Source organism: Cololabis saira, chromosome 11, assembly GCF_033807715.1.
Source record: "Cololabis saira isolate AMF1-May2022 chromosome 11, fColSai1.1, whole genome shotgun sequence".
NCBI lineage: Eukaryota > Metazoa > Chordata > Actinopteri > Beloniformes > Belonidae > Cololabis > Cololabis saira.
This window is the reverse complement of record NC_084597.1, coordinates 22,172,786-22,193,750: the sequence shown is the minus strand read 5'-3', so window position 1 is coordinate 22,193,750 and position 20,965 is coordinate 22,172,786. Positions and strand designations below refer to the sequence as shown.

At 40.9% G+C, this 20,965-nt stretch overlaps 2 protein-coding genes across 2 annotated transcripts; one reads left to right on the top strand and one right to left on the bottom strand.

Annotated features, from left to right (window-relative positions):
- Positions 1 to 165: 165 nt before the first annotated feature.
- On the top strand, positions 166 to 5,737 carry mrps24 (mitochondrial ribosomal protein S24). The gene is made up of 4 exons (XM_061734009.1): positions 166 to 406; positions 605 to 682; positions 3,862 to 3,973; positions 4,547 to 5,737. Exons 1-4 carry the CDS (start codon positions 371 to 373, stop codon positions 4,828 to 4,830), a joined length of 510 nt encoding a protein of 169 aa, XP_061589993.1. The 5' UTR covers positions 166 to 370; the 3' UTR covers positions 4,831 to 5,737.
- Positions 5,048 to 20,720, bottom strand: gnsb (glucosamine (N-acetyl)-6-sulfatase (Sanfilippo disease IIID), b). The gene is made up of 13 exons (XM_061734008.1): positions 20,475 to 20,720; positions 17,753 to 17,812; positions 17,389 to 17,592; positions 15,134 to 15,199; positions 14,750 to 14,848; positions 11,851 to 12,018; positions 11,681 to 11,763; positions 9,567 to 9,685; positions 7,467 to 7,570; positions 7,283 to 7,384; positions 7,095 to 7,205; positions 6,057 to 6,167; positions 5,048 to 5,956 (listed from the first exon to the last, which is right to left on the bottom strand). Exons 1-13 carry the CDS (start codon positions 20,634 to 20,636, stop codon positions 5,687 to 5,689), a joined length of 1,659 nt encoding a protein of 552 aa, XP_061589992.1. The 5' UTR covers positions 20,637 to 20,720; the 3' UTR covers positions 5,048 to 5,686.
- Positions 20,721 to 20,965: the final 245 nt, after the last annotated feature.

The window sequence follows — 20,965 nt, the reverse complement described above, 5'->3', positions numbered from 1 at the left end:
GTAGTACTCCTTTTTGGCATGAAACCATACTGCTGCTCACAAATGCTCACCTCTGCCCTTAGTCTAGCTCCAGCTACTCTTTTCCATAACTTCATTGTACATTTAATTATTTAAAACTGCTTTATTTTCTCATTTCCGGTCGGTACGGCTGATTAGACCTCCGGTGGAAATCGACACACGACAGACGCAACAGTTCCGGGTTAAGGTGACGAGACTTGAGCGTGAATTTGTGGTTTTTGGCTCAAAGTGTCATGTCAGGCTGTAATTTACAGCTTTTTTAAAGTGTGAGTGGTATTCAAACGTCGTAACCACGTTGGGAGTCAAACAGCGATCCGTGAAACCTTTTCATCATCTTTGCGTATAAGAAGACATGGCGGCGTCCTTGAGCTGCAGCGCGAGACTTCTGGTAATTCGATATTATTTAAAGTGATTTATTGTATTATTATTATTATTATTATTATTATTATTGCTATGTATTTTATTCTGATGCAGTTGTGGGAGTTAGACTCTACAGCCTCTGTATTCTGGGTGTTTAATAACTCAGATAGGGTGTGTTTGTAAAGCTTCTTGTGTCCTCATGTAAACCTGCTGGTGGTTCTTGCAGGGGTTCCTGGCTCGGTCCGGCTCGCAGGGCAGCTCGTCTGGGAGTCGAGGCCTCCACGTCACTGTGGCGTGCTGCAAGGTAAAGCTAGATAATCACTTTTCTCTGCCTAGCAATGCATTGAAAAAAACAGTAATGTATAGAGCAGTCACACACTGGAACCATCTCCTCCCATGTCTAGTTGCAATAATCAAGGTGTCAGGTTTTAAAAGGAGACTGAAGCAGCTGTGGTTCAGAAGGAAGTTATGACTATATATTGTGATTATTTTGCAAATTGTAAGTATATTATAAATTTAATAGTAAATATATTGTAAATTACTGTAGGCTATGAGTGTGTATATATATATATATATATATATATATATATATATATAGTATAGTAATAGCAGTATATTATATTGTATAAGTATATTATGATATATAGTATATATTATATAGTGCTTGGTCCTAAATTGTTCATATTATATATAAATGATATTTGTAAAGTGTCTAAAATAATAAATTATGTCTTGTTTGCTGATGATACAAACCTTTATTGTTCAGGGAAGAATTTGGAACAGCTGCTGAATGTGGTGGAAGGAGAACTGAAAAATGTGAAGGCATGGTTTGATATCAATAAGTTATCATTAAACCTAACTAAAACTAAGTTCATAATTTTTGGCACACGAGAAAAAAAAATCATATAACAATTAAAATTAGTGGTATGGAAATAGAAAGAGTATATGAAAATAAGTTCCTGGGGGTAATAATCGATGATAAACTTAGCTGGAAATCACACATAAATAGTGTAAAATCAAGAATGTCTAAAACCCTAGCAATAGTAAATAAAACTATATATATATATATATATATATATATATATATATATATATATATATATATATAACTAATATAACTCACTCATAGTTCCATACATGACTTATTGTGTGGAGATATGGGGTAATACCTATAAAACAAATACAAACCCTATTTTTCTATTACAGAAAAGAGCTTTAAGGATAATTAATAAAACCGACTATTATGAACCAACAAATAATCTTTTTATTAAATATAATACCTTAAAATTCCATGATATAGTAGAGCAGAAAACGGTTTTATTTGCCTTTAAAGCCCAGCAGAAACTGCTTCCAAACTGCATTCAGGACCTGTTCCAGATAAAAGAAACCTGCTATGACCTGAGGGGGAAACTCATGTTTGAGATGACGACAGCAAAAACTAATATTAAAAAGAGATGTACATCAGTTAAGGCTAGAGAAATTTGGAATAGTTGTAATAACAACCTAAAAATGTGTTGCTCTATCGTCAAGTTTAAGAAATTGTTTAAAGAAAATATTGTAAATAAATATAAAACACTATAATAATAAAGTACACTATCAAAAACATTCTAGGATGTGAAATGTCAATTTTATTTTTTGTCTTACTTTTTTTTTTTTCTTCTTTATGTATTGTTTGTTTTCACTGAGTAAAAGCTAATGTCTCATATTTTTGCTGATCATAAGAAAAAAGGGTAGGCACTATAAGCTACGGCTTCAGCCTACACCTACAGTGAAAAGAAATGTTGTTTTTTTTTTTGTTTTTTTTTTCTTCCTTTTCATCTTGTTCTGTACAAGCCGAAATAAAGATTCATAACATAACATATTTATACTACTATAAATAGTGGTGTAGGTACATTAAAAATTATTCAATTCAATTCTATTCAATTTTATTTATATGGCGTCTAATACAACAGATGTTGTCTCTAGGCGCTTTCCAGAGATCCAGAACATGAACATAAACATAAACCCCCGAGCAATTATTAGTTACATAAACAATGGCAGGTAAAAACTCCCATAGTGGGAGAAAAGCCTTAAGCCAAACAGTGGCAAGGAAAAACTGCCCCCCTGCAGCATAAGCCTATAGCAGCATATCTACCACAAAGCTATATTTGAGACTATTATAGTCTTGTTCTATAGCTGCAGCTATGACTACTGACTAACACACTAGAGTTTACACTACCTAGAGATTTACCAACACCAGCTAGAGGTTTACTAAACACTAACTATAGGCTTTACTAAACAGAAAGGTCTGATAGCAGAACGCCCGCTACTTATAAAGTCGTTGCAAACTATTTTGCTCAAAAAAAGTGGATACAGATCTGGTGATGGTAGTGAATATTGTTACTTAAGATGTGGATGGTTTTGGTTGGTTACTTAATCTTTTATTTTTGTTTCAATTTATTATTTCAGGAATTCTAGTGAATGTTTTTCACCCTTTTTGAGTTGCATTATTGTTCTTTTGTATGTCTATGTGTGGACCACAGGAAGAATAGTCTTCCCATGGTGAAGACTAATGGGGATCCTTTTTAAATAAACAAAGCACGGACATCATGGAGTTTCAGAATCAGGTTTATTGGCGAGGTCAGGTCAAACAAGACAGGGAATTTGACTCGGTTATTTTCACTCACTGTACAGTAAATACACAAATGACAGCTCTTATTAACATATATATATATATATAAAAAAAAAAATTAAATGAAAGGTGCAGCAGTATGAGGTAGACATGGTTATTGAAAGGTGCATTGTTACAGCATATGATTCTGGTTATTATTATTTTTGCACAGTGATTGATTACTCTGAGACTATGAGTGTTGAGAGTTCATCAGAGCAACGTGTGTGATAGAAAATTCAGCCTTGGCCACTTGATCAAACCAAAACTGCGGAGAGCAGCAGAATTATAGCCTTGGCCAAGCTAAATGTACAGACCAGTAGTAGTAGTCTTTTTTAAAAAAATGAACACGTACCTTAAAGAGGTTTTTATCTACTCGAATCGTAAGAATGAATCATCCTTTGTGCCTTAAAATCATGATGCTTCCATTGTTTCATTCTCACTTTGCATCAAGACCCCTCATGTATGTTTGCAATGGTTTAATTAAATCTGCTGAAATTTAGATAATTTTTCAAGTCTTATCCTTGGTAACTTAGAGCCTCAGTTTCAGTCCAGTTATTCACCCAGTTGGAAAGAACGTGTTAAAGAGCATTTAATGGTTTTTTCCACAACAATACGTTTGAAGGATGCTGCGTTAGAGACCACTCATGAATAATCTTCCTCACTGTTGAAAATTGAACTCCAAATCATTTACAAATGCTTTTATAATCGTTCCAGATTGATGTGCAGCCACAGTTGCTCTTAAGACCAATCGTGATGTCCTCTTATTGAAGTCTCAAGCCTGAAGTTGAGGTTTTCTGACTTTTATTCTCTTCTTTCCACCTTCTGTCCTTCAGAACCGAGCCGCTCGTGTCCGAGTTGGGAAAGGAGAGAAGCCGCTGACATACGAGCAAGCTTATCACCCTCATCACATCGGCCACTGTAAAGGATGGCTGTCGCAGCACCCCGGTGGGCACCGTCACGAAAACACTCCATACACTCATATCAAACACTTCCACATCTACAAGGACTGACTCTACTCCAACAGATCATGGCTATGTTGCTCTTTGGTGGTAGATACCACAAAAAATAAGGGTTTGTCACATCTTCAGGATGTAGAAACATCCACCAGTGATATTTTAATTATTTTATGTTTAATAAATAATGTCATTACCCTTTCCGGATCGAATTGCCCCTCTAAAACCATTGCTGATGTCTTTCCCCTAACACACGCCTGTACAATTGCTGCACCGTACCCTCTTAAATCCTGTTCAAACAGTACAGGGTACTTGGTATTTCCAACACTTTTTTCCTCATTTTAGATAAACAAACTCTTGTTGTCCGTCCGAGTGTTTATTTGTCTAAGACTTAGACTCTAAGTCTTAAAGCCTTTCTGATCAGAGAGGCTTTATGTTTTCACACAGCACACGTGAGATCAAACGAGGGTGTAAGAACGTGTCTAACCCGTTCCCTTCGTACGTTGCTGCTCATCACCTGCAGGGAAACACTTATTTCAGGAACCTTTCCCTTGTCCTACAACAGGTAACCTCCAAGGTGAGGAGGGGGCGGCCGAGCGCACCGTGGAGGACGTCTTCATCCGGAGGTTCATGTTCGGGACCTTCCACGGCTGCCTGGCCAACGAGGTCGTGATCAAGAGGCGTGGCAACACACTCATCGTGTGTGCCATCCTGCTGCAGAGGCTGCTGCCTCAGAAGTTCTACTTCCTCATCGGGTACTCGGAGTCGCTGCTGTCGCATTTCTACAAGTGTCCCGTCAAGTTGGAGGTTCAGACCCTGCAGGACAAAGCTGTGTACAAATACATCTGACATGTACACGGTTTCACCAGCGACCCCGGAGACCCTCTGGCTGCAAGTCCAGAACATCAGCAGCAACTCATTTACGTTTGATCTTGTAAAGCTCTCAGTATCCACATCATATTCCAATAAACCTGCAGACTGTTTTTGTTGGATATTTCACACCATCATATCTAGATAGACTGGTCGGGTCCAGTGAGGACTTGAAGCCTAGTAACTGACAATGAGGTTTAAATGCTGATCTTTAATTTCATCACAGTGCAAATCAATTCACATTTAAGGCACAAACACATCTTCAGTGCAAAAGAGAAGGTGCACCAGATTAAACAATCCTGTCAATCACATTTATGAAAGTTCCCTTTTTGGCTCCTGACAAAGAAACATTTCTAAAACGATGAGAATTATTACAGATAATACTCAAAGTATAACAGTAAACATGAGGATAAAGTTGATTTTTCAAGATCTGAAGGGCAAAACTGGAGCCGGTGCACCTGAAGACGGACTTTAATCGTCTTTCTTTCCCTGAAAGTGCTGGAGAGATTTTAAATAAAAAATAATGATAAAAAACAGTGACTAAATTTTATGAAAACAGCTGGCAGCTGGTTGTTGTTTCCACAAGTTAAAGCCGAGACTTAGATGGAGTTGAGTTTCAGCGGGAATTAGCGGTCTATAAACTTATTTCATGACAAAGGTTATGTGTTTAAAAAAACAAACAGCTAAATGATTTTTAATTCATCAAAACTAGTCAGACATTCAAGCTCTGTTCTCACCTTTTTGGTCCTTATGCTAAGCTAGCTTCGAATGTGCTGGTAAAACGTGACGTGAGCCGATTCCCTCATTTGTACTTCAGCAGCTAAATGGGCTCGTTTTAATCCACGTTCCTTCTGGAACGTGTCATGTCTTCACTTTTTTGGGAAAAGAAACCATCCCCAACCTCAGAAATGTTTGGCAGGGTTGGCGACCGGCTCCTCCGTCTGTGGCCTCCTCTTGTCTGGACGTCGCGGCAGCTGTCGCCCACACAGGACTGCAGCTTAATCAGCTGCTGGTTCATTGCCTGCAGGACAGACGGATCCACCGTCTTCACGATGTTCTGCAGCTGGTGTGGGTCTGACGTCAGGTTGTACACCTCGACAAAAGCCTGAGCAGACAGAACCGGAGACAGACAAAGATTCACGCCTGGTTCTTCCAGCAAAACCTCTCGTGTGTGAATCAGCGGATCTGCCAGAGTCCGGTATTACCTCGCTGTCCGCAAACTCGCAGTACTGCAGGTTCTGTTTGCCGCCGAGGGTCCGAACGCAGGCGTATGTGTTGTTGTAGGAATCCTCACAAACGCAGTCTGGGAAACATTCCTGACAAAATATAGTGAAATCTACTGGTTACACTGAATTACATCAATAATACCCCTACGGTTCCTACAGCAGACCCTAGTGTCTGGATCCAGACAAATGAACAACATCAGACCACTAAGCAGTAGGCATGGGACGATATGAAAATTTCATATCACGATATTAGTGGACAAAAATATCACGATTACGATATTATCACGATATTAGGATGTCGCTTATAAAATTCTTAAAATGCAAGGAAAAACACTAACCGTGGATCCACTGGTTCCTTCAGAACATTTATTCTCAAATCATTCTCAACACAGTGACACTTGAGGTAGAGAACAAATAGTGTACTGTAAATGTTATGCATTACAAAGTGTAAACTATAGTACTGGTACCAGTACTTATTTGAACTTTCTTTTTTTGTAAGAAAATACTTCCCTGAGAGTCGAAAGAAATAAGTGACAAATAGAAATAAAGTGACAAAGTAGAGCCAAATGCACACTGATTGTATTACTCTCTGAAACTTTAACAGTGGCTGGCTGCCTGCTACTAGTACGGCTCTCTGGAAAAATAATAAAATAAAGGCACTGCTCTGTAGTATACAAAACAAAAGCTGCATGGCCAACACAAAGATTGAGTGAAAATAAAGTGCCACAGTAGTCAAATGCACACGGATTGTACTACTCTCTGAAAAAAATGAAATAAATAATAATAATAATAAATAATATTAATAAAATACGTGAAAAAAAATAACACTGGCTTCTACCTGGCTGGTAGCCTTGTGTGACCAAAAAAAAAAAAAAATTGGCGATAATTACAGTACCCCACAATAACGTTATCGCAGCCGTTTTTTATCGCGATATACGATAATATCGTATATCGCCCCATGCCTACTAAGCAGCAACTCCGCTGGTGATGTTGGAACTTGCATAGCTGGCTACTCACAGACAGTCCAGGGCCTAGTTTGGGACAAGCAGGGTCCTTTTTAGGATGTCCCTCCCCGTTGTACTCTACCAGGAAAAGTTTGCGTGTTGTGCCGTTTCTCAGTGAGGGAGCCTGGACAGAAACTTTGGTTAAGATTGGAAGAAAAGAGTAAAAAACGGCAAACCTATAAACAGGTGGAGGAAGCTGACCATCTGAGAGAGGAAGGACTGTCCGTCCATGTTCACAGTGGACAGGTTGACACCAGATATGTCCAGGAAGGTGGGACCCAGGTCAATGTTCAGCACCGGAGCCTGAGAGGGTCAGAAACAAACGGATGCTGAAGCGTACCGCAACACCACATCTGTGGCGGTCGTTGGGGAGGACGGCTCTGACCTGCAGCGTCTGGTTGGGTTTGATGCCTGGACCCCGGACCAGAAGCGGGATCCTGATGTCGAACTCATACAGCTGCCTCTTATCGATGGGCAGCGAGAACTGACCTGGAATAGAGACAACAGCAGGGTTCACGATCGAAGGGGAGGAGATAAACAATAACCTTAATTTAACTCGGTAAAAGTGCAGATGCAGACCTCGATCTGGGACACCGTCAGGTCACATGTGGCGAAGTTAGCTTTGCACAATGAATGACCAGATATGGAACTTACACAAGAGTCTTCATGAGACCCCAAACACTGTATAACAAGAACTGGACAACCCCTCTGTGATGTCATCCACAGGTTTACTGAAGAGTGCTTTTAATGCCTGTTTTTCTTCATACTAAATGTTGTACATGGGAAAAACAGACCGACCTGGAAGCTGACTGGAACCCCGCCCCCTTACGTCAATCCAAGCTTAGCGATTTTAGTTTGGCTTGACTTAGTTTATGCTAACATATGATGCTAACTAATATTCATTTAAATGAATTCTGATCAAATCTGTCCAAACATACTCATTTCAAGTCTCGGTATGTGTGCATGCTCTGCTGGTCTAGACCGGTGGTGCTCAACCTTTTTTCAGAGATGTCCCCCCTGTGAAATATTTTTTCAGCCGAGTACCCCCTAACCAGCGCAAAGCACTTTTGGTTGTAAAAAAAAAAGACCTAAAACAGAGCACTGTGCTATCAGTAACTGATTTATTAAAAACATAAAAATATTGCTGCTACGCTTCATCCACGACTCCATCGTTGGTCCAAGTGATTGACAGGTGAAGCCAGGTGATTGACAGGTTAGGTGGAACTGTCCTGGTGTGGGGGATACTCTGCAGTTTTAGGATAATAAGTTGAAAAGCCTACTCCTGAAGATAAAATTAATTTTATGAATTTAGACTTATATTTTTCTCAATTATTTATGAAATATTTATTTTTAAAGGATTTTTGCATGGATGCTACTTTTTAAATATATGTATATTGTAAAATCTCACGTACTCCCTGGAGTGTCTTCATGTCGCCCCCAGGGGTACGCGTACCCCCATTTGAGAACCACTGATCTAGAACAAGCGCCAACCCTCCACCTTCTGGGTCTCATGAAACTAAGATTGTACATTTGTGATTTCACCGTTGAGTCAACATATTTAAACGGTTTATCCGCTGGAAACATCTGATGGGAGCTCTGCAGATATCTAGTCAGGTTTGGCTGAAGGAGCTTGGAGCAAAGCTAACTTTAATTGACATGCGGTGGGCATGTTCCTATCAGCTTCCCAAACACCATGGCTCTGGCTCGCACGAAGAAAAACAGGGTTCGAAACCAACAGGTCACGTGACCTAATTCTTCATCCGTCATTTCCTGAAGTCTGTGGTTCCAGCGGACTTCTGCTCGGATGTCCGGCAGTGATCCTGCGTGGCTGATTGTTCCTTCAGCCGGTCCACAGAAGCAGGGGCGAAGCTGCTGGAGGACGTTTGCATCAGGAACCTAGAGTTTCACATCTCATTCCGGCGCCGAAATCATATGCGACCGACAAGGTTCAGAGCTAAACTTCGTCCTCGGATCTGTCCGGACTCTGGACCCTCAACCGGTGACGGCGGTCCGTTGGTAAAATCAACAACACAACAAAGCATGTTCTCTTTAGAACATGAATGATCGTGCTGTGTCAGGTCTTTATTCACAATCAAAGTTAAAACAGCGCTAAGTTGCAAACGTCGTCACATCGGGCCACTGGCTGACCTGGCCAACAGTCAAAAGACCAAGCCCCTAACAAAACAAGAACATGTTCCTTCATATTTGATCTGATGTGAGAAGAATACCCTCCACTATTTCAAATGTAACCATGGAGACCGACACTGATGAACTGAATAAATCATTAAAAACTAACTTCATTAGTGCGCAAGAAAATCTGTTAGCTGGATAACCATTTGAAAGTAACTGGGAACGCCCCTGAAACAATACAAACATAATAACCCGATGATGATGAATGAAGGCGATGTGGCATCCAGAAGGAGATGCTCAACAACCACAACGACCACCAGGACCAGAGGGCTGCAGGTGGACTGACTGAGCTCACCTGTGTGGTAGCCGTTGTCTGAGGTGTAGAAGATGTAGGTGTTGTCCAGCTCCTTTATGCTGCCCAGTTTCTTCACCAGCAGCGCCACCATGTCGTCCACAGATAACAGAGTCTGCCACCTGATGGAACATCATGTTCATGTATTACTTAATAGACAACAACTATGGATAACATTTATAACTGTATTGTCAACCAAAGCTGCACTAATGTACATGCACTCAATGATCTTCTCCCATATAACGTACTGCTTGACAACCTGGTCTCAAGCTAGTAACACTGCACTTAAACCACTACTTTCTTTATATAAAAAAAACATTAAGGTACTGGACAAGAAATCCAATGACTATCATCACTGCCATATTTTATTGAAATATAAGTTGTTACATCTGGAAAATCTCATCAAATACTCACACTTATGTCTATTGTTTAAAATCATTCATGGACTTGCTCCTCCTGTACTGAACCAGTTTATAAAGGCGGCATCAACATCCACACGGAGCAGCTAGAGGAGATTGTGTGGTCCAGTTTAGGAAAAGTGCTTTTAGCCAGTCTGCATTTTCTATCAGGGCTGCTCGTGTGTGGAACTTCATACCGACTGAGATTAGAAACCAATCAAATTATTCTTCTTTTAAATTTTATCTAAAAAAAGTAGTTAATTAGTGGCCAAGGCTGTCAACATTCAATTTTAGTGCTTAATTTTCCAGGCTTGCTGCCCTGCCTGTCATGTTGCCTAGTAGTTTGTCTAGTTACAATGTTGCTTTTTGTGCATGGCTTTTTATTCTGTGCTTAGTGCTTTTGTCTTGTTTGTTTTTGGCCTGTTAGTGTGTTATTGTGTCTTGTGTTATTAATGTTGATGTTACTGTTGCTGCTTCATGTTTCTGTTTTCGTTTGTAGCAATTGTCTGTTGTTGAGCTTATGTTAACCTGTGTGTGTATGTATTTTAGCTTAGTCTCTTACCTTTTAATCTTTATTCTGATGTAGCCTTCTTATTCGGAAATGTTTTATTGATAATATCTTAATAATTTTTCTTTTAGGTTGACTATTTTACACCAGTCCAGGGACAGCAGATGCAAAATAGCCTTTTTGGCTAATTCTGGCATATTTTACATTTGTTTAAATGTATTATTAATGTGCATTGTCCCTGATAACTAAACCTTTAAATAAATAAATAAATATTGTTATTTATTCAACAGATCTGGAGCCAAAAAGAGGAAAGCAAAAACAAAGACCATGTGGGAAACCCTAAGTACCCCCTTATTGTTCCCATAGTTCTTATAAATTACATCCAGATGCTCCTGATCATCGTTGACACAATGCCATGAGGGATAAACATCAGCAGTGGTCTTAGAGAAGCAACGGTTAGTCGTCACCAATTTAAAAAGGGTCCAAACGTTTTTGGAGTTGATCCATCTACAGTCAGAAAAAAAATTGTATAAGACAGATGTTAATCTTCCCAGGGATGGACAGCCCAGAAAATGTATGCCCTCAGAAAAACTGAAGATCTCCATCTCTGAGTCTCCAGGCCTCACTGAAATGCTAGACGTTCAAGTCCATGACAGCAGATTCAGGAGAGGTCTGGACCAGGACGGTTGGTCCGGAAGAGTTTCAGGAAGAAACCTCTTCTGTCTAAAAGATCATGGAAGCAGGACTGAGGTCAACAAACCTGCAGACCTCTGAAACAATGTCCTCTGGACACATGAGACCAACGTGGAGATGTTTGGTCTTCATGTCCAGAACCATGTTTGGAGGAAACCAGCAGAACCACCTCCCACTGTCAAGCACGGTGGTGGAGGGATGATAGTCTGGACCCGGACACCTGCCCGTCACCGAGTGGACCATGAAGTCCTCTGTAGACCAGAGTCTTCTAGATACACACGTGAGGACATCTGTCTGACTGATGAAACTGGTTCATGTGACAGGAAATTATCCCATATAAAGCAGCAGATCTACATCAGAATGAGAAAAGAATCCGGGTTTTGGACCTCAGCTTAAATGAAACTCTTTTTCGGGAGCTTAAGAAAGACATGCATAAAAAAGGAAGACAAGAACGGTTTAAAACTCCTCCACAGCCATGCGAGGGACTCAAAAAGTAAGACAAGGACGTTCATTTGTACCTTTTCCTGAAAGCATTATCCAGATAGGTGATGGAGCTGTTGGGCATGGGGTTGGGCGGCTGGCGCAGCAGCCAGTGTTTGTCCTAAAACAGGCAGACATTTGAGGCGTCATCAGAAATGCCTTCAAACATGGGCCTCGCAAATGATGGCCGACATCCCCCCTGACATACCTTCCCCGGTTTGTCAAAGCTGCCGCCTCGCGGGGCCTGGATGTTGGTGAACTGTTTCTGGTACTGCGGCGCTGCCGTCCAGGGGGAGTGAGGAGCTGGAGGCGACAGCATCATGAAGAACGGATGCTGAGGGCTCCGGTCATCCAGGAAAAGCAACGACCTGTTCAGCTAGATCGACACAGAAGTCAAGAGTCACACTTCTGCGGCCAAATGTACATTTATTAAACCGTAGATGAGGAAGTTAAGACGTTCTTTTAATTCCTGGACGAAAACAAGAACAAGTGTGAAAGTGACTGAAGTGACGAGTGGAGCATCTGAGACCTCAAAATCTATCGTCTCACCAAGAGCTTTGTTTTCACTTTATTTATGCATACATTTTTATTTAAAATATGATGAAAACAAACAAGAGATGACATTTAAATTTAAAAAGTGTGAAATCTATGATTTCTATGTGTCTATAACCCATTCTGAGATTCATTCAAGTGGAGACACGATCAGACCTTTACAGTACACACGAACACCCTCAGGTTCCTCTTAGGGCTGTTCGATTTTGCCCAAAAATAAAATCTCGATTTTTTTTCTCTCAAAATCCGATTTTCGATTACGATTACGATTATTTTGTGAATTGACAAAAGGCAAAGAAATGATTTCAAATATGCTTTTTTTTTATTGAACATTTGCCCCATTGGGCTTTAAGTGCAAACTTTGCTCTTATTAAACCAAAAATGAATGAATAAAGTGCAAAACTCTGTAAAATAAGTTGAAAAAAAGTTTTATCTCTGGAAAAAAAAAAATCAGCAAATCAGCACTTGCAAACATACAGTAAGTTATATTTCCAATTAAATAAAACAAGACATTTTCTAATTAAACTAAACTGGGTGTTTGCATGCTAAATAATAATGCAACCCATGAAGGAGGTAGAGGTGTGTAATGTCAGTCATTACATTTGCTATTCACATTTGCAAGTTTTTTGCAAGGAACACGAGCCGGTCTACCACATCTGGCTTGAGGGATGCCCGGTGGCATGTTACAACGCCCCCTCCTACACTAAAGAGCCTCTCCGATGGGGCACTTGTCGCAGGTATTGAGAGGTATTAACATCAATCAATCATTAATATGTGTGCAGACAAGGTAAAAAAAAAAAAAAAAAAAGTGAAAAATCGATTTTACGATTTTCACGTTTTAACATCGTTCTAATTACATAATCGCGATTACGATTTAAAATCGATTAATCGAACAGCCCTAGTTCCTCTACCAACTACTAGGGTCTGGATCCAGACCTGAAGTCCCTTTATACACACACACACACACACACACACACACACACACACACACACACACACACACTCTAACACACACACACACACAAACAATGTTGTTGTCACATATGATCTGACCAAGTGGAAGCATGTAGAGGCTGAATAACCCTGTTCCAAGGATCGACCCTTGAGGGACTCCACATGTCATGAGCATGATCTCGGTTTTACTTTCACCGGTAGAAAAAACAAAGCTCCTGACTTCAACATATGATCTGGGCCAACCGAGACCTAGACCTGATAACCCCACCCAGTTTTCCAGTCTGTCAAGAAGGATCTTCCGATTTACAGCATCAAAAGCTGAACCCAGATCCAGCAGCACAAGACACTGACAGAGTTTGGATGATTGGAAAAACTGAGATTTCAAAGAAATCACAGAAGGGATCAGAAAGGCCAACATCCGTTACAACAGAGACAGAAATATCAGATCTGGTGTGTGGCCTCACTGGTGTGTGGCCTCTGTCACATGCTCACAGATCAAAGGTTTCCAACATACCACAGAATCCAGTTGCAGTTGGGCTGTGGGATTATCAACGTGAATGTTAAAATCGCCAGCTATGAAAACATGGTCAAAACACATTGCACATTGTATAAGGTAATGATTATAAGAACTTGAGTAAGAGCAATATATTGTCCATTCTTAGTTGTTTTAGTGTTCAGAGTGTTTATTTTTTATAACCAAATAAACTGTAGTTGCTACGTGTACAGTGCAATGTTAGCCTTTTAGCTGAGCTGGGATGTCACCAAGAACACAAGTACGCTGCTGTTTCAACTGCAGAAAGAAAGAGATGAGTTCTTGTGTCCTCCAAAGTACATTCTCCCAATCAGACTTGCCAAGTATGGAGTTTCCAAGAATGCAAGTTCCTGCTGATGAAGGAAACATCTACTGAAAGTTCCTGCTTCTGAAGGAAACATCTATTGAGAGTTCCTGCTGAAGGAAACATCTACTGAGGGTTCTCGCTGCTGAAGGTGGATGTAGAAGCTGATCAATCATGGGGATCTAAAAATTGCGCATATGAATTCATTTTTATTTAAATAAATAAATAATTGTATGGCGATAAAAAGTTTTATGTTGTTGCTCATATCAGCTTGTATTTATGTTAAACTTGGAGCTGCGATTAAATTAATTTTATCATGTTTCCACACAAACAAACTGGAGTTAAACCACGTTATTATGTTCTAAAGTTGAGTGCCGGACTGAACTGCAGGTTTCAAAGTTTAGACTTTCACTAGATTTGTTGGGCTGGTTGGACAGAAACAGGAGCTGCACAGCTGGTTTTAGGACGTGTGTCAATGAGTCATGACACAGTAAAAACACAAACCTTCACTCCCAAAAACTGTCAGAAACCTGTAGCAGGGACCAGTTCAGTCTTTGTGACCGTAGCTTGTTTCTTGTACAGATCATTAACCCTCCACACTGCTGAGTGGCACACGACGGAAAGCTGATTCAGGAAGTTCAGGGAGTAAACGCAGTCATTTCTTCCTTTAAATTCTTACGCAAGAGCCAAACCCAGATGTTTGATCGCATGAAACCCAGCTGATCACAAGCTCAAGTCACATGTGAGCGTGTGACGGTGACTCACTATGAGGTCCGTTAGGTAGTCGTGCTCGTAACTGTTGCCGTGCTTCTCCGGCTTCCCGTTGACGGAGAGGGTGTAGTTGTAGTACTTAGAGTTTCCCACCTGCAGAGAACAAACAAGCGCTGCTGAGAAGTCCTGCAAATACTTCTTATTTCAATGTTTCATCCTTTTATTTTATTAATTAATGTATTTCATCATTGAACCAACAACAACAATAATAATAACAGTTGTATGCAATAAAAGAAATGAAATAAAACACAAATTCATTTATAATGATACAAAAAGAACATTTAGAGATTTACTGTGTATCATTTAACATGTGAAACATTAAAGGGTTAATAAAGTCAAAATATGAGTATCTAATCTCCGTTTCTACGCGGGACCCACCAGCGCGTTCCACTGGTCCCAGCCAGGTGGGACGTGGCCGACGTCTCCCGCTTCTTTTTGACCGTACTGATGGAAGGAGACAAGATAAGAGACAGGTCGTGTGATGAGTCTGCAGTCTTTCCAGAAACTAAATATAACACTGATCATCAATCTTGGAGTCTATCTGCATCGTGACCACTAGAACCTCTTCCCTGAGTCCTTGGGGTCTGTTTTCCATCTCCAGGGACCTGGTTTAACACTTCACACGTGTCCCATGACTGGGGGATTTGGGCAGATTGTGTTAAGTATTCACACAATCACACACAAAAGTACCGGTACACTTCATCTTTCACCAGCTTGACCAGACAGACTATTTATTTTTCCTACGTGACTCCTCACCCTTTTATAAGAGCCATGGCGATGCATTCATCTGTCACGCTTTAGACAAAAAAGGCTGAATTTATGAATCTAAAGTTCAAACTCTTTAGAGAAAAAAATAAGAAATAACTAAATACATTCTTGATTCCTCTGTTGCGGAACTATTTTCCACCGAAACTTGACTTATGAACGGGTTTCACCCTGGTTCGGAAGCTGGTCTGTCTGGAGGACTTCTGCCGGCACTTCTGACACTTTTTAACATTGGTTATAATGAGTTTCCATGACAACGGAAAGCTGTTTACATCTGGCTGCATCAGACTGAGCTGAAGGATGCTGTGCAGAAGAGAAGCGGCGAGTAAAAAGGACAAGGACTGTTTTTAACCCTCGTCATTGTGAGGAGCGCGAGATCTCTGGGAGGTGGATGGATGATCTTGTATCTCTGATACAATGGCTGGAGTATCGTGTTTTTCCAGATGTGCTGCAGGAGCATGATCTGGACTCCAGCATCTCTACGGGACCTCAGACCACGCAGATGGACCAAAGACGTCAGAAGTGAGTCAGGACAGCTGCAGTGATGGTCATGTGACTGAAGGAGCACCTCTGCATCTGATGATGCTTGCTATGACATCACTATGGTAATTAATATCACCTGGTAACACCTCAGGTGCATCAGGTGATCTCAGGTCTCTTGAAACAGGAAGGAAGGAAGGAAGGAAGGAAGGAAGGAAGGAAGGAAGGAAGGAAGGAAGGAAGGAAGGAAGGAAGGAAGGAAGGAAGGAAGGAAGGAAGGAAGGAAGGAAGGAAGGAAGGTTGGACAGAGGATCTGTATACGGTCTGATCGGAGCTCCTCCCAGTGCGCTGGAGAACATTTCATCACCCCATCGTGACGCAGCATCGATGCTCATTAAAACAGGTTCAATCACAGCAAACATGAGATCTGGAGGACGCCGTGCTGAACGTACCCGTCTGGTCCTCTACACCAGTGTCTCCCAACCTGGGGTCCCAGAGATCTCTGGGGGGGCGCGAAACTTTGTCTGCTTTGAAATTATGCAGTTGTAGAAATGCAGTTGTAGAAATTATATTTGCGAATGAGTCATTCATAAGACATTGTTAGGAATAATTTATGAATGTCTTGAATATTTTTTGTGTTTTTTATACACTGGTGACAAACACAGGAAATGATTTCATTCCTTATTATATCATTACTCAACATTTAATCTACTCCGACAGGTTGTTGAAGGAAAAATGTTAAAAAAATGTTGGTCTCATATTAAAAGAGACATTTTTCAGAAATATTTTTACGTTCTTTTGTGCGTATTTCATACATTGGTGACATTGGAGAAAAACAGAGTCATATGTATACAGAGTAAACCAAAGAGAAATGTATCAAAAAAACATAATGTTAATTTTTTTAATTAAAGGAGAATGAGGCTCCTTTTAAGAAATGAGACTCTCTAGCGCCACCCTTCACCACGACGGCCGTTGGGGGTACTGCAGCCAACAGTGAAGCCGGCACGGGAGAACGGGGAGAACGTGCATGCAGCGTCATGTGACGTCACATCCACAGCCCAGCGCGGGAAATTCGGGACCGAATTGCAGCACATTTTGCAGCACACAGCCTGTTCAAGGCAAAGGAGAGATACACTAGAGGGCTCATTCTTTTGGGTTTGGAACGCTTCATCTGATATTATTACTAGAAAACTTAAAACGTATACGAATTTTTTTAATAAATCCTGCCACAATCCGGCCTCAAGCTCCTTTAAAGACTATTTTGGTGCTAGTACGTACGGGCCGGGGGGCCTGGCTGGTCTTAGACACAAGTAGGGGGGGCTCCAAGGAAAAAAGGTTGGGAACCACTGCTCTACACATCCTGGTCCCCCCCCCCTGACTTAACACACCTGGTTCAGGTACTTCCCGGCGAAGAACGTCTGGTACTTCTGCTTGCTGAGGTAGACGGGGAAGGCCTCGGCTTCGGGGCCTTTCTGCCACAGGGGGCTGGAGCAGTTCCCGGACAGCGAGTTGTTCCTCACCGCGTGGTTGTGGGGGTACTGACCCGTCAAGATGCTGCTCCTGCTGGGGCAGCACAGCGGCGTGACCGTGAACTTCGCCCAAGGAGGCGACGAGCGTGATGGGAGAGGAGAGGAAGAGGTTAACAATGTGAACCCTCAAACAAGCCGAGCCCAAGAAGAGAACACCGCTGATCTCCTGACAGGAAGCAGCTGAAACAGCTGTTCCTTACCTGCCCAAGGGGAGAATACTCACAGCATTCACAAAGGTCGCTCCCGCAGCTCCTATCAACTCTCTTGTTTTCTTCATCGGCGTCTGCAGAAATGAAACAAGAACAAACGTGTCTCAACATGCAAACAAAGCAGGAAGACAGAAACCGGCTCCCCAACAGGAGAAAAAACAGATCTGGACGTTGGCATGAGTCAGAAACCTTACCTCTGTAAAAGGATATCTGCCAACTTACAGATACATGCAAAAGTTTGTATCCCCTCCTTTAACCCTAAACCATTATAAGAGAAATAATCCACCTCAGATAAACATCAAGGATGCTAATTGTCAGACCTTTCTATGTTCTGGTAGGTTCAGGTGTGTCAAGAGGGACAGACATCAGCAAATGAGTTCAGTATTCTTCAGTAAAACTGGAAATGATTCAAGACAGTTGTCCATCTTCTCAGGAGTGGACGTCCCATGAGAGTTACCCAAAGATCAGAAGGTTCGATGCTCAAGAAATATCAACCAGTTCCCAAAGGGCTCCACCTCAGAGTCCAAGTCCAGGACTGAACCTGGGTGAGATTTAAGCCTGTGTTGAAAAAAATCGATTTTCTGATCCTAAATCGATTCTCATATTAATTCCTAAAAATCGATTTGTATGTCTAAAGATCGATTTTTTTTATTACATTTTTTTTTTTTTCTCATCATTACATTTTTGCCTGGTGAACTTTAATCCCAGTAGTCCCAGTAGTTTTGAAAACTCCTGAACTAAATGAGCTTTTCTTTAGAGAAAATGCTGGATATTTCAGCTTAAATTTCTAAATGTTATATTAGTTCAATGAAGTTCATATTATCTATATTTACTATAGCTTGTTTGGTTTCTCTGTTATCGGACACGGTTTGTCATGAAATACCTGAAAAGTGCCAGGTGCTTCATGGCAAGCTGTGTGTCTGGTGACAGAATAAATCAGACAAGCTAAAATAATTTGTTTACTGCTTGAGCTGTTGCAATTTCTTTCTTTTTTTGCACTTTAAATGGATATTTATTACATAGGTTGTTGTCTTTTATATCGTGTATGTTATATCTATAATTTTTTATGGTACTATGGACCTCTTCTCGAGATGTGTCTTTAATAAACTATGAATTGAATTGATATTGAAATGCCTATTTTGAGTTATTTATTTCTTAGTTATTTCACAATAATTATTGTGAAATTATTATTTCAATAGTTATTTTACAGTCATATAATCCAGGCAACACTAACCCAAATCAATATCGAATTGAATCGGATCAAATCAAATGGTGATAATCGATTCTGAATCTTAAGAATCGGAATCCAATCGATTCTTGACATTTGAATCGATCCCGAGCTCTAGTGAGATTCTGTGGTGGACCTCCAGAGACCGGTGTAGATGTGAACCTCCACAAACCTGAATGACCTGAAGCAACGTTGGGAAGAAGAACGGACCAGAACTCTGATGAAATCACACAGGAAACGACTGCTCAAAATGATTTCTGCTTCAAATGAAAAAAGCTACAACTGACTCATGGGGGTACTTAGTGTTGCCCATGTAGTTTTTAAGCAGAGTCATTGTTAAATACATGTTGACAAAGTAAAATGGTTGTTTGTCTGAGGTTATATTTTATTGACTCTGACCCACTATGATCCGACACAACGACGCACACACACTCATGCACGCACAAGAATAATCTGTAGAGGGACTCACTGTTTTCAGGATGCAGTTAGTGTTTGTTATAAAAATTTGGATTCTGACATATGAGTTAAATTCTGATGACGCCACCGCCCAGTCACAAGCCTCATGTATATCAATACAACTGATAAACTGAGTGTTGTCTGATCAGAGGTGTCAAGTAACGAATACTTCGTTACCTTACTTAAGTAGAAATTTTGGTTATCTATACTTCACTGGAGTAATTATTTTTCAGACGACTTTTTAGTTTTACTTCTTACATTTTCACACAATTATCTGTACTTTTTACTCCTTACATTTTAAAAACAGCCTCGTTACTCTATTTCATTTCGGCCTTTAAAACAAAACTATCCAGTTAAATTGCTCCATCCGGATAGAGTGAATTTGGTTGTGGTTGTTTCAGATGTTCTTGTCCAGTTTTGTTCTTACATCCGTTGCCCTCAGATTCCTGCTAAACTTGGATGTACATTCCAATAAAGGTAAGGATAAATGATAACATGCCTCTGAAGTTTGACTTTTTGCACCATTACAATACTTATAGGCAACTAGTCATCATATTCTGCTCCCTGAAACACACGTTAATGCTCAATAGTACACATATATGGTTCTTTAATATATTTGCATTATACTAAGATGCATTCATTTTCAATGGATTTTTGTCCTTAATGGCTTTTTCCCCCTTACATTACTTTTATACTTTAAGTAGTTTTGAAACCAGTACTATTATACTTTTACTTGAGTAAAAAACTTGAGTTGATACTTCAACTTCTACAGGAGTATTTTTAAACTCTAGTATCTATACTTTTACCTGAGCAATGAATGTGATGTGAATACTTTTGACACCTCTGATGATCTGACACAAAGACGCACACACACACATACACGCACAAGAATAATCTATAGAGGGACTCACTGTTTTCAGGATGTAGTTAGTGTTTGTTATAAAAATTTTGACATACGAGTTAAATTCTGATGACGCCACCGCCCAGTCACAAGCCTCATCATCTATCAATACAACTGATAAACTGAGTGTTGTCTGATTGCATCTACTCACCATCCCCCCCAGTTGGACATCCTGGTCGTCGGCGAGCACAAGGATGATGTTGCTGGCTCTGGTTCCGTGGGCACACCTGGTGCAGCAGGTGAGCAGCGTCAGCAGGACGGTCACAGCTCCAGCTCCAGCTCCAGCTCCAGCCCCGCTCCTCTGACCCGCCATGCTCCGCAGACCTGCTCAGACCTGCTCAGACCTCTGCAGCGCTGGATCTGGATCTGCGCTGCCTCTCAGATTATTCCGGTTTCGTTTCCTGATCTGGAGGGGGGCGGGGGACGAGCCGCGTGCTCAGCATGACAGACGGACACGCGAAGAAAGTTTGAGGAAGAGTCCGCGGTCACATGACCGAAGAGCCTGCGTGGGAGGAGCGAGGACTGAAAACCAGTTTTACACAACTGACACCCGGCTCACTCACACGAAAACAACTTAAAGTCAAGAAACTATAACTAACTTAAAATGTGCTGTTCCAGCAGGGTCGGTCCTGGTTTGGGGGC